This window comes from Papio anubis, chromosome X, assembly GCF_008728515.1.
Source record: "Papio anubis isolate 15944 chromosome X, Panubis1.0, whole genome shotgun sequence".
NCBI lineage: Eukaryota > Metazoa > Chordata > Mammalia > Primates > Cercopithecidae > Papio > Papio anubis.
Genome location: NC_044996.1, coordinates 21,243,914 through 21,256,697, shown reverse-complemented (window position 1 = coordinate 21,256,697; position 12,784 = coordinate 21,243,914). Strand labels below are relative to the sequence as shown.

The following is a 12,784-nucleotide window of genomic DNA, read 5'->3' as shown; positions in this document are numbered from 1 at the left end:
GACTTTGTCTAAAAAAAAATCTACCATGGGCCAGGCACAGTGGCTCATGCCTGTAACACCAGCACTTTGGGAGGCCAAGGTGGGTGGATCACTTTAGGCCAGGAGTTCAAGACCAGCCTGGCCAACATGGTGAATCCCCATCTCTACTAAAAATACAAAAATTAGCCAGGCGTGGCAGCACGCACCTGTAGTCCCAGCTACTCAGGAGGCTGAGGCAGAAGGATTGCTTGAACCCAGGAGGTGGAGGCTACAGTAAGTTGAGATCACGCCATTGCACTCCAGCCTGAGTGACAAGAGCAAGACTCCATCTCAAACAAAATAAATAAATTTTTAAAAAATACACACACACACACACACACACACATATCCATTCATTCATCCATCCATGGCCTTGTCCCTCCTGAAGAAAGTATTATTTCATTGGTATGGGGTGGTACCCAGGTATTAGTATATTTTAAAAGCTCCCCAGGCGCCAGGTGGTTCAATTTCACCCCATTTTTCAAAGAGGGAAGAACCTCACCAAAGGTATTTGACAACTAATTTGCCAGAGTTAGGCTAGAACTACTCATTCCAATAAGCCATGTCTTCTCCACGTAAACTACTCCATCTACAACAGTGGAGTCTCTTCCCTCCTTCACTCTTCCTCTCTGTCCAACTATCCCCACTTATCTCAAAGTAAATATATTTTCTGAATATTCCTTGCCTTAGAATCCCATTGCATAATTTTTTAAAACCTAAATGATGTATATCTGTTTCTCTGTATCCTAATGCTTTTTTTTCTCACAAAGAACCCTGAGAGATCAATCAGGCACAGTTTACCATTAAAGAAGCCATACTGCTTCTCCTCAGATAGGCTGGACTCAACCTACCCTTTTCACCATTATTATCACACAGGCCATCTTTCAAATCCCTTGCAAGGTTCAACTTCAATTCTCTGTCAGCCCACTTAATTTCTAGTTTGTACCTGAGCCTTGTCAAACCTAGTGGACTTCCCTCTTCTGGCTTAAACTCCTTCTATTTTGTGAAAGATGCCTTTTTCCCCGAAGCAGCCTCTTTTACTCTGCCAGTTAGTCATGCCGGGTTCTTTTTATCTTCCCCCAAGCAGTTGGTCTTTTTGATGTCTGGCACACATTTATCTGGGCTTCCAATAAGATGTTTTTACATAGTTTCCAGGCTTCCTGGAGGTTATTGACTTTTTTAACTCTCCCATTCAATTTTTTCCACTAATTTCTAACATTTGTTAGAGTTTCTTTTTCAAAAGTTGAATACCTGGCTGATGCAGCTCTTTGATTTTTCTCTCCCACCAGATTGCTGAATTAAATGCATCAGAACTTAAACATAATATTTCAAATTACCTCCAGGATGGAATCGCTTCATGAATTTTCTGCACTTTCATGTTCTCTATAGTAAGCAACAGATGTTTAACCAAGTAGATTTGAAAATGCTAGTTTTTACCTGTTTGTATTTTAGCATTCTGTTTATTTATATAAAATATTCTGATACCCTTCAAAGCTTGTGTTCTTCTTGGTAAAGACAATAAACTTGAGTTTTTTTGTGTTAAAAGGTAACTGATGCACACTGAACAAGCTCTATGTTCTGAATCTAATGTGGTAAATTTGCCCCAAATTGCCTAATCACAACAGTCTCAACTGTTCATTCTTTAAAGAAGTATATCTCAAGGCATTAAGAAAAACAATTTTGAATCTTTCTGAAAAAAATCCTGGCCAGTGCAGTAGCTCATGCCTTTAATCCCAGCACTCTGGGAGGCCAAGGTGGGCGGATCACCTGAGGTCGGGAGTTCAAGACCAGCCTGACCAACATGGAGAAACCTCATCTCTACTAAAAATACAGAATTAGCCGGGTGTGGTGGTGCATGCCTGTAATCCCAGCTACTCTGGAGGCTGAGGCAGGAGAATCGCTTGAACTCAGGAGGTGGAAGTTGTGGTGAGCTGTGATCGTGCCATTGCACTCCAACCTGGGAAACAAGAGCGAAACTCTGTCTCAAAAAAAAAAAAAAAAAAATCCTATAAGCATTCAGTTATTAATGAAGTGGTAAAGACAAGCATGCCCCCAAAAGAATAAAAATGTCCTCCAAGCTATACCAACATATGCAGATTTACTTTAAATTTATTTCATTCAAAGTGTTTAGATCCAGGCCTGGAACAGTGGTTCATGCCTATAATTCCAGCACTTTGGGAGGCTGGATCATTTGAGGTCAGGAGCTGAAGACCAGCCTGGCCAACATGGTGAAACCACGTCTCAACTAAAAATACAAAATTAGCCAGGTATGGTGGCACACGCCTATAATCCCAGCTATTCGGGAGGCTGAGGCAGGAGAATCCTTTGAACCTAGGAGGTGGAGACTGCAGTGAGCTGAGATCATGTGACTGCAATCCAGCCTGGGCGACAGAGACTCAGTCTCAAAAAAAAAAAAAAAATAGCCAGGTGGTAGTGGCTCATGCCTATAATCCCAACTACTCTGGAGGCTGAGGCAGGAGAATTGTTTGAGCCTGGGAGGCAGAGGTTGAGATGAGGCAAGATCACTCCACTGCACTCCAGTCTGGGCAACAGTGAGACCAGAGTCTTAAAAAAAAAAAGAGCCCGGGCGTGGTGGCTCCGCCTGTAATCTAGCACTTTGGGAGGCCGAGGCGGGTGGATCCGCGAGGTCAGGAGGTCAGACCATCCCTAGCTAACATGGTGAAACCCGTCTCTACTAAAATACAAAAACTAGCGGTGGTGGTGAGGCGCCTGTAGATCCCAGCTACTTTCGGAGGCTGAGAAGCGGAGAGAATAAGCGTGAACCCGGGAGGTGGAGCCTGATGTGACCGGTCAGCCACCGCCTCCAGCCTGGGCTACAGAAGCGAGACTCATGCCAAAAAAAAGTTTAGATCCAAAGATTCCTAGGAGATCAAGAGACAGGCAGTATACTGCCTATCAAGGCAGTATAATCTCATTACAGCACTAGTGTCCTGACAGAAAACACAATAGAATTATCTATGTCATTCTCCCACTTGTTTAACAAATATTGCACTGACCTACCACACTTGGTACTGCTACCTACAAACAAGACCAGGAGTTGCCATCTTTGCCCTCAAGTTGCTTCCAGTTGAGGAGAGAAGACAAACACGTGCCTGCGCAAACAGTTAACTATAATACAAGGCAGTTATGTACGAAGACCATGGATCTGGTTCCAACAGGGAATTAGGAAGAAGCAGGCACATAACCCTGGCAAGTTCAGAAGTGACTCAATGAAAGAAGTATAATTTGAGATGCTTGGAGCCACTGAAGCTCAAAGCACAGGAATGACTCTAAATCGAAGCAGTGATGTAAGGAAATTAAGCTGTGGATGTTCAGGATAGAACAGGGAGTTAGGAGGCGGAGACAGACAAGAGGCAGGTAGACCAATTAAGAACTATTTAAAAGGGGAGTGTGCTGACAGACCTCCCTGTCTTTATCTCTTGCCTTGCCAACCCTTAACCCAAAGAGCCACTAGTTATCTTCCTAAAACAGCTTGACTGACGACATTCCCCTCCCTCAGAAACCCTCATTGGCTCCTCAATTGTATTGTCCAGGAAATACAATTTATATTCCTTCTACCATTAACACTAGATTGTCTATGTCTGGGTTTGATCAGATGTGACTGGATCCTCTCCACTATAATGCGAAAATTGTGCTGTTTTGATGATGGTCCCTTACTAGTTAGCTGAAGGTCCTTCCATAGTTTATATCTCAACAACCTCTATGGGAATAAAGAAGGTACTTTTTTGTCTTACTATCTGTACAACATAGCATGAACTATACTCTAGAACAAATAAGACCTGGGTTCAAATCCCACCTCTGTCATTCACTAGCTATAAGATTGTGGACATATTTCATAATCTCTTTGAATCTGTTTTCTTGTCTGTAAAATGGAGATAATTCTGATGTCATATGGTTGTTGTGGGTTTTAAATGAGAGAATCATGTAAGTTCCTTGGTATAGGGCCAGGCCCAGAGAAAGCATTCGATAGCTACGAACCCTTATCATGAGGCCAAAATACATTTTTTAAAACATAAATGAGAAAAAACCTCAGTGCTAAAACAGTTAAGGTCATTGGGGAGCCAGAGAGACTCACTTCCAACTGCCTCAGATTAACACCAATGTTGTTTCCCTTGTATAGATAACAAAAAAACTTCCTTTTTCATTCCTCAGTCTAGTCTCCAGTTAATCCTGAAATTGCATGCGACCCCACGTGAATCAAATAAAAAAGGAAAACAGTAATTATGCTGAATCAGACATTTTATATTTATATGTTCTAACCAGAGACTGAGCTGCAGAAGCCAGAACTTTTACTAAATTTTTTTTGAACATGTCCAGAAGATACCTCCTGTAAACTACTTGGGACAATTTCTACAGTGATAGGCCCTATGGTTCAATTTGACCCTCCCCAAGTGAAACACAGAGCCAAACTGATGATTCCAACAAAACAGGAGATCACAAATTCATTGCAAAATCCAATACATTACTTAAGGTGGGGAAGGGGGACTACAAATCTTAAAGACACATGCTGTGTGTCATATATAATCAACTCACCATTAGAAAGTATTGCTACCTCTCCAACACACATACACATGCACTTTTTTTCCACGTAGTCATAACAGCTTATAGAAGTCCTGGAATCCTTTGTGCATGTACATATGTATGTGTGTGTGTGGGCACATGATCATATGTGCATTGCTCATGAACACAAAAGGGAACAAGAAATAAAAACTCCAAAACTGCAACTAGGGCACAAAGTTCTGAGTATCATTCAATGTCATTGTGAAGAGGACCTTTCACAAGTTCATGAACGCTTCTAACCCATTGCCTCACTCTTAAAAACAATTTCAACATAGATGAGTAATAAAATGCCCATTGTTGCATACCCTTTACCTTTCCTTTGTCTTTATGGAGGGAGGCATAACGAAAATGGTGAGATTTTTAAACTTATTATCATTAGCATTTTCATTTTTACTAGTGAACTAGCTTTACCCAGTTAATATTCTATAGTATTAGAGTCCTAAATCCCTTCTGTCTTTGAAATGCCTGGGCACTCCCTTCTTGTCATCTGTATCACTTGTATGGCACTTATCACCACAGTGTTGTATTCTAATTTTGTGTGTGCCTGGTTTATCTCCCTACTAACAGGAAAGGTCCTGGTGGCAGAAGCCCCTCCTGCCTTTCTTGCTGTCTCCACAATGCTGAGCAGAAGATACTGCACATAGTAGGAGTTCCAAAAACACACAGTCATTGAAATCTGAACAAAAACATAACCTTTGTGTTAAAGATCCCTTTTGATCATGGCACCTGGGCTCAGCATTATTTGAAAAGCACAGGGGTCAAGCAGACAGGCAATGCAGGACCTCAGTTGGAAGCCCTGTCAGCATGATGTACTCCCTGACACCCTTGAGAGCACATCAGATTATCCTAACTATGATCATAAAGACTGAGACTCCTCCAGAACATGGAGTATTCTTAAAGCCTGTTCAAACCTCTAGAAGGCAAGTGCAAGGCCATCTGGAATAAAACATTAAACTTGGGCTGAGCCTGGGGTTCAATGAGCTAGGAACCCAGACTTTGTGATACTTCACCTGGAAAATGATCCTGGGTGTTTTGCACTGAAAAAAGCACATCCCCCATCCCAGGGAAAGTGCCTGGCAATTAATCCATTCAGACCTAGGCTGAATACAAGTCACTATATTGACTATCCCCCTTAAAAAATGACCAAAATTATCTGAGTGTAGCCCAGAGAAGACAAGGCTAATGTATGCATCTGGAGAGGCCAGGGCAATGGTAAAGATTATGCCTGTTTCTATACTGGCCGTCTAAAGGTATTTACTTGGGTCCGTCTGTGTTGTGACAGTGTCCTAGACTCAAATGAATGCCTCTAACACTCCACATTTTTGAGCCATTCAGTCATGCATTTTTGTTATTGTTGAAAGTGGTGCGAAATTGCACTGCATGAGCTAAAGTCCTTGGTGGTCTTCCAAGGATTCCAGCTAAAAAGGCACTTCCTTTGTTCCTCAGGAGAATGCAGTCCAGTAGGTCATTCAAAAGGGGAAATAAAAGCAGCAGCCCTGGGAGGGAGATGAAGGACAAGACAAAAAGAATAAAATGTTTTGGGTGTGAGCACATTAGCTTCCATTTCCTGCTGCTGGTCACTAATAACTCCCCTATCTTTGGCATGGGGGAATGTCCAGATAGACATATATGCAAATATCCCTCAGGTGATTTCTGGGGATGATGACAATCAAAGGGAACACCCTTTGTTCCCTTTGATTTGAAGAGTCTCTGAGCACCCTTCAAGCTTCCTTTTTCCTGAGATGCTGGCTGGGGAAGATGCCCTGCCACAGCGAAAGACTGCACAGAGCAAAGTTGGGGAAACTGGGGAGGGCAATTTCACAACCCCACTCGCTGAATGCCTGCAGTCAGTATCAAAGGTACATATTGTTTGCATGAGCAGAAGATGAAACCTTGTCACATTCCCATTAAGTGCAGAGCTGCATCTACCCCTTCAAAATGTGGGAATGACAACTGTAACCTTCACGCCAATCATCTCCACTGTGCCCAGGCCCAAACTGTGCAGGGCACAAAGGCCCCAGGTTTGACCTGCAGAGCCCCCAAGCTTCAGCGGCTGCTAGTTCACTTCATTTTTTTTTTTCTGGCGGGGCGGGAGGAAGGGGAAGAAAGAGGGCTTTTCAGGGCTCTACAACCAATAAAATCGTGCCGCTTTGAGGACATACTTGAGCTCCCGAAAAGACAGGCAACTGAAGGGCAAACAGTGTCTAATCAGTAGTGAGCATGTTATTTGGTAACTGCCAAGGTGCAGTGGGCGCCTGGGCTGCTCCAACAATTTCTTCGGTTCTATTTCTAGACAGATGCCAGTTACACTCCAAAAGTTCCCAACAACTTCCCTCAATTACCTTTGTAATTTATATGTAATTGATGACTGCACTTAATCTCCAAGGTTATTAATAGCCCTTCCAAAAAATGACCCCCAAATCTTCCTAAGCCTTTGGAAGCGCCTGGTTGAAATTACAGTATTTCCTTTGCTGGCTGCCCGCCCCACCCGGAGACCAGCACCGCAAGGCAAAGGCGCGCTCCACTCACTTCCATGAAAGGTTCGGAGTGGAGGCTCGGCCCCCCGGGCTCGAATCTCTCACTCCTCCGTTAGATTACGCTGGCCACCAGCCAGCTAGATTCATGGTGCTTTCTGAGCCCCCAGGGCGAACGGGCTACCTGCGCGGCCCGCGGAGCTGCGCGCAACAGTTGGCCGCTGCTAAGAAGAGAGTGCGACCCGGAGGGGACCCGGCCGGACACCGCCGCCGGCCTCGCTGGGAAGGACGCAGGGCACCCGCCGAACGCTGCCTCCCCAGCGGTCGGAGAGAGGGTTTCACAAATACCCCCATACACGCCCCCATCCCACCCCACCGGCGCCAAAATCCGGTGAACTTTTTCACAGGCTAAGCCGTCTCTATTTGCATAACCATCTCCAAACTGAGATTCAGGTTTCCTGTAATCAGTCCTTTCAAAGGTCTGTAATTGAAAGTGCAATTAACCCTTAAAATGAGGTAAGAAAAAAGAAAGAGGGGAAAAATACTCCTCTGGTCCGATACCTTCCGGAAAGTAGGAGAGTTCCCAAAAGTCAGGGTTTGGAGGGGTGGAGAGTAGGGGTAGTCGTTTGCTTTTTAAAGGCGACTTCTAAAGCCGTTGAGGCTACTAAAACTCCTAATCGGCGGTTCAAGAGAGGCGGGGAGAGAGTTTTAAAAGAACATCAATGAAACATCAACTCAAGTTCCACGTTTTGCGACCCCCAGAATCTAGCAAGCTCCGGAAGGTTTCCCTCCACCACACCCCACTGGCGACCTCCACCCCTACCCGACCTCTCGTGGTCACCCATACAACAAAGCGGGGCGTCCTATAAGGAGTTCAACCCGGAAAAGGCGAGGGAGCCTGTAACACGCACTTTGAGGACCAGTATCCCCAGGGGCTTCCTCGGACGGCGAATAATGCAGGGGGGGAGGGGGAGCGCGGGTGGGGAGCGGAGCGCGACAGTGGCACCGGGCAACCCGGCGGCTCCCCTCCGCTGGCAGTGCTGGAGGCGGGGAGCGCCGCGCCCGCGGGGAACGTCCTGCGCCCGGGCTGCCTGGCTCTCTCGCTCGCTCCTGCTCTCTCGACTGCCCATTTCTCCCTCTAGTGTACCTGCGTCCGGCGCTGAGGGCGGCGGGGCGGGGAAAGGGGGTTGCAGCCACCTTCCCGAGGTGTCGGTCTCTACGCCCACCTCCCGGGGGTGCCCACCTACCGTTGATCTCGTGGAGGGGGGCATCGTTCTTGTTGAAGCCTTTGGACACGTAAAGACGTCGCACTTCCGAGCAACTTTTCGACTTGAGCTCGGCAGCCTGCAGCAAGGCGTTGAGCACTGCCAGGGTGCAGAGAAGCGCGGGCAAGCCGAACCGTGCCATGGTGCGGGCCGGGGCGGACGCGTTCCCACCTTTGGGACTGGACGGGAAGCGGCGCTACGGCAGCGGGCCGAGGGCTGGCGGAGTCGGGGACTAGCGAGTGGAGCTAGAGGGAGAAGGAGTTGGAGTTGGTGGAACAAGCGAGCAGGCGGAGGAGACGCGGGGCAAAAAGTAGAGCTGGGCCTCGCGTCAGGCAACGGTCCCCGGTGCCAGGCGCCGGGCCAGGGTAAAAGGAGGAGAAGGAGGGCGTGGAGGCTGCGCGCGGCCCAGGGAAGCAGAGGCGAGGGCCGGTGACCTCGGGGTTCCGCGGGGCAGCGAACCCGGCAAGCTGGCTGGCCGGCGAGGCGGGGACGTGGAGAAGGAGGGAAGGGTGGCAGGCGCCGCGGGGACCGCGGAGGGTGTCGGCGGCGGCGGGCGTTCGCTGCGCGCGGCTTGCGCTGCCCTGGGCTGGTCCGCTCGTCCGGCTGGATTCGGCTCGGCTGACTCTGCCCTCCGCCGCGCGGCTGTGCCCTTCTCAGCTCTGCCGCTGATTGACTGGCCGGCGTGCGCGGCGACGCTCCGCAAACTTGGCCAAGCGGGCGGCACTCGGGGGGAGGGGGCGGGCGTCGGGGGGGCCGGAGACAGGCGGGAGCACGCTGGGCCGGGCCGGGAGAAAACCTGGAAGCCGGGCTGGATCCGGAGCGGTCAAATCCACTTCCTAGGGGGCCGCACCGGGCGCCCGGCGCTCCTTCGCATGACACGCCCCACCCGGCTCCTCCTTCCTCCCCTCCTCCTCGGAGGCGGGGAGCCAGCCCACCGCCCCCCAACCGCGAAGGAAAGGCCAACTACTCCGGGCTGAAGGGCCCAGGTTCTGGGGACCGGGACGGCCTGGGACTTGTCCCCGAAGCCCACGTCTGAGCCGCAGGCCTTGCGCGCGGCCACCTGACCCGCCGCCTATGGGCAAAAGCCGCGCGGAGCCCCTTCCGCCGCGATATCCGCCTCCCCGCTGCCATCCCGCACCCGCGGACGCTCGTATGCGCGCAGCTCCCGGGCTGGGCGGGGAAGGCGTATTATTTACATTGTTTCGCTGCAGGCAGCGGGGGGATTTGGGGCTCTGAGCTCGTCCTAGAGCCTCACCTGGTCTCCCCAGACCTGCTTCCCATAGGACGGTGCTCGTGAAACACCAATTTGTCCAGGACCCCGTCAGGCATTCTCCTTCCCGCATTCGCAACACTCCACCCCCTCGACGCCACTCCCACCCCGACCCGGTTCTGCTACAAGTCTAACCGAACCCTGAAGCGGAAAAAATCCCCAACCGCGAGGTGAGGGGGCAAAGTGAGGGTTGACCGCAGAGATCTTGGAGACCATTTGGCCCAACCCTTCCTTCTATTAGGTAGGGGAACTGGGGCCCAGAAATGGGAAGCGACTTGGTAATAGCACGCCGGGGTAGGGGGCGTCGAATTTCATGGAATAATGGTAGCCCAGGACCCCCAAACCCCCTACCCACTCAAGCCCCATGAGAGAGACTGACACCCCTCTCGGACTCAGTCCCCACTTTTCCACCAGAAAACTGGAAATGGGCGAGACTTCCTATCTTGCAAGCTTTGTCAGATTCCATTAATGAGTGTTTTTTGAAGCTCCCGGGGCTCCTTAAATGAAGGGAACTGTGCAGCTCGGGAACTTGTCATTACCGTTGTTATTGTTACAATCTTCTTTAAAAGGTTGGGGTGAGAAGTGCCTCAGACACCTCGGGAGTGTGCTGGGAACTGGACAGATAAAAAGGGCTGGAACTTATTATTTGGCTAGACTCTCAATTCCCATGAAATTACATAGGGCAAAGATACGAACCATCATTACAGTTATCACCCTCAGAGGGTTTGTTGAGACTTTCTCCACTGATGTTTGTAAACCACGTTGACATGGCTGGCTATGAGGAGCTGTTATTTTGAATGCCCGCTTGCAAACTCTTCTACATTTTGTTAATAGACCATCAACATAAACAGATAGATTGTGACCCGTCTATAACTGTGACTTCCAATTTCTGTGGGCTGGCAGAACATTTAACTCTGAAACTAGGAGAGCAGTTTTTTTTTTGTTTTTTTTTTAATGTGCAAATTCAACTACAATTGAATTTCCTGCCATTTTCAAGACTTTCCTTAAACTGGTAACCATCAAGTCCTGAAGGCATTGCTAGGGCTTAGCTGAGCACTTTTAATTTTCATTGATTGATACATTTACTTAAAGATGTTCTTCACCAAGGAGAACATGCTCTGAGATACAACCAACATTATTATAAAATGGAAGCCAGTGACCATAAGGGAGAAAATGATACTCCTAAACCACGAAGGCCAAATCAGAAAGCTGCTTCTCACACCAACTAGGAGGAACTCATTTGTTGCCGCAGCCCCCGCCCCACCGGGTTTACTCTTGCTCTTCCTCATAATGTATTATTAACCCAAACTTGAGCCTTTTCCACCAGAAACAGTAACCTCTGGCTACAAACAGATCTGGACAAGTCTGAACTTTACCAAGGGAGGCAGGAACCCCAAGCCCTGCTCAGAGGCGGCTCCCACTTCAAAGCCTCCTTTCATTTAAATACAAACAGGGTGAACAACTGGCAATCTACGAAACAAATACCATCCAGAAGGGAAGCTTTTCAGATGGGCCAGAATTCCTTCTTCCCTCTCCAACTCCCATCCCTGCTATCTTCAGAAGAGGTTTCTTAGTGGAGATGCACCTACTCCTTGTAAGTTCTCTCAGCGCCAAAAAATGAATTGGAGGCTGCATGTTAAATGCAAAAATCAATGACTTCTCAGGCTGATTAACCTTCATATAACCTTTTTTTTTTTTTTTTTTAGTATAAAGCACACACTTAGGCAATTTGGTACCATTTTAACCATTTTGAAATGCACACTTCAGTGGCATTTAGTACAATTATAATGTACAGCCATCACCACTAGTTACAGAACATTTTCATCACTCCAAAAGGAGACCACATACCCATTAAGCTCTCAAAGTTCCTTCTCTTCTCCCTCCAGTCCCTACAAACCACTAATCTGCTTTGTCTCTATGGATTTGCCTATTCCAGACATTTTGTAGAAATGGAATTATACAATACAGGGCTTTTATGTCTGACTTCTTTCACTTAGCATCATGTTTTCAAGGTCCATCCATATTGGTGTCATGTATCAGTACTTCATTCCTTTTTATGACTGAATAATGTTCCATTTACAGATATACCACATTTTGGTCATATAGCACTTTACAAGTTTGCACAGTGCTTCCAGGTGCACCCTTGTATCTTAGAACATTTTGTTTGTTTTCTGTTTGTTTGTTTTTAATTGATAAGCAAACCAAGTCTCAGCAAGATTCTGTGGCTTGTCCACAGCCACAGAGCTCTTGGGTGGCTGAACCAAGACTGAAATCTAAGACCTCTGACCAAATCCCATGCTATTTTTGTTGTTGTTGGTGGTGGTGGTGGTGGTCAGAGAACACAGTGCTCTGGGTCTCTTTTAGTGTCAGCAGTGAATGTACAACCGCCAAGGTCCTGTGGAAGTATCCTTGTTTTAGATTGATAAATGTTCATTGAACACCTCCTATGTGCCTGACAATGTTCAGTCCTAGAGGAAGGGAAGATGTATAAGCCAAAAGGAGTTTACAGTTTTATAAACAGTGTGCAAAGGCTTGCTTAGATAGAATGCACTAATGGTATACTTGTTTTTCCCAGGTCAGGAGTTTCCCCTGATGTGACACTTGGAGGGGGAGGATACATTTGCTGGTGGGCAGAGAGAACAAAGAATACATCCCCATGCTTCTGTCCTCTAATCCAAGAGAACTGATTGAGCCAGGTCTACTCTCTCAGCTTTGAGGACACTTCTCATGGCCTGCTGGGTAGCTACCCTGATTTCCAAATATGGTGCTGGGAAGAACCAAACCTGGGCACAGTGGCTCATATCTGTTAGGAGGCCAAGGCAGGAGGATCGCTTGAGCCTAGGAGTTCAAGATCAGCCGAGGCAACATAGTGAGACTTTGTCTCTACAACAAAATAAAAATTATCCAGGCATAGTGGCGCACACCTGTGGTCCCAGCTATTTGGGAGGCTGAGGCAGAAGGATTGCTTGAGCCTGGGAGGTAGAGGCTGAAGTAAGCTATGATCACACCACTGCACTGCAGCCTGGGTGACAGCATAAGACCCTGTTTCAGGAAAGAGAGAAGAGAGGAGAGGAGAGGAGGAGAGGGGAGGGGAGGGGAGTGGAGGGGGAGGGGGGAAGGAGGGGAAGGGAGGGGAAGGGAAGGGAAGGGAGAGAAGAAGAAAGGAAGGAAGCTCC

At 47.9% G+C, this 12,784-nt stretch overlaps 1 protein-coding gene across 2 annotated transcripts in view; it reads right to left on the bottom strand.

The window, feature by feature from the left end:
* The window catches only part of GPC4 (glypican 4), a 124,207-nt gene extending 114,511 nt beyond the window's left edge, over window positions 1–9,696 (bottom strand). Inside the window, exon 1 of one of the 2 annotated variants that reach the window (XM_031661014.1) lies at window positions 9,594–9,696. In XM_031661014.1, the coding sequence (XP_031516874.1) occupies window positions 9,594–9,681 (88 nt within the window). In that variant the 5' untranslated portion in view covers window positions 9,682–9,696. Of the gene's footprint in view, window positions 1–8,320; window positions 8,996–9,593 lie in introns of those variants that run through there. The other variant, XM_003918295.5, reaches the window with a different exon arrangement.
* Between the last annotated feature and the right edge of the window lie 3,088 nt (window positions 9,697–12,784).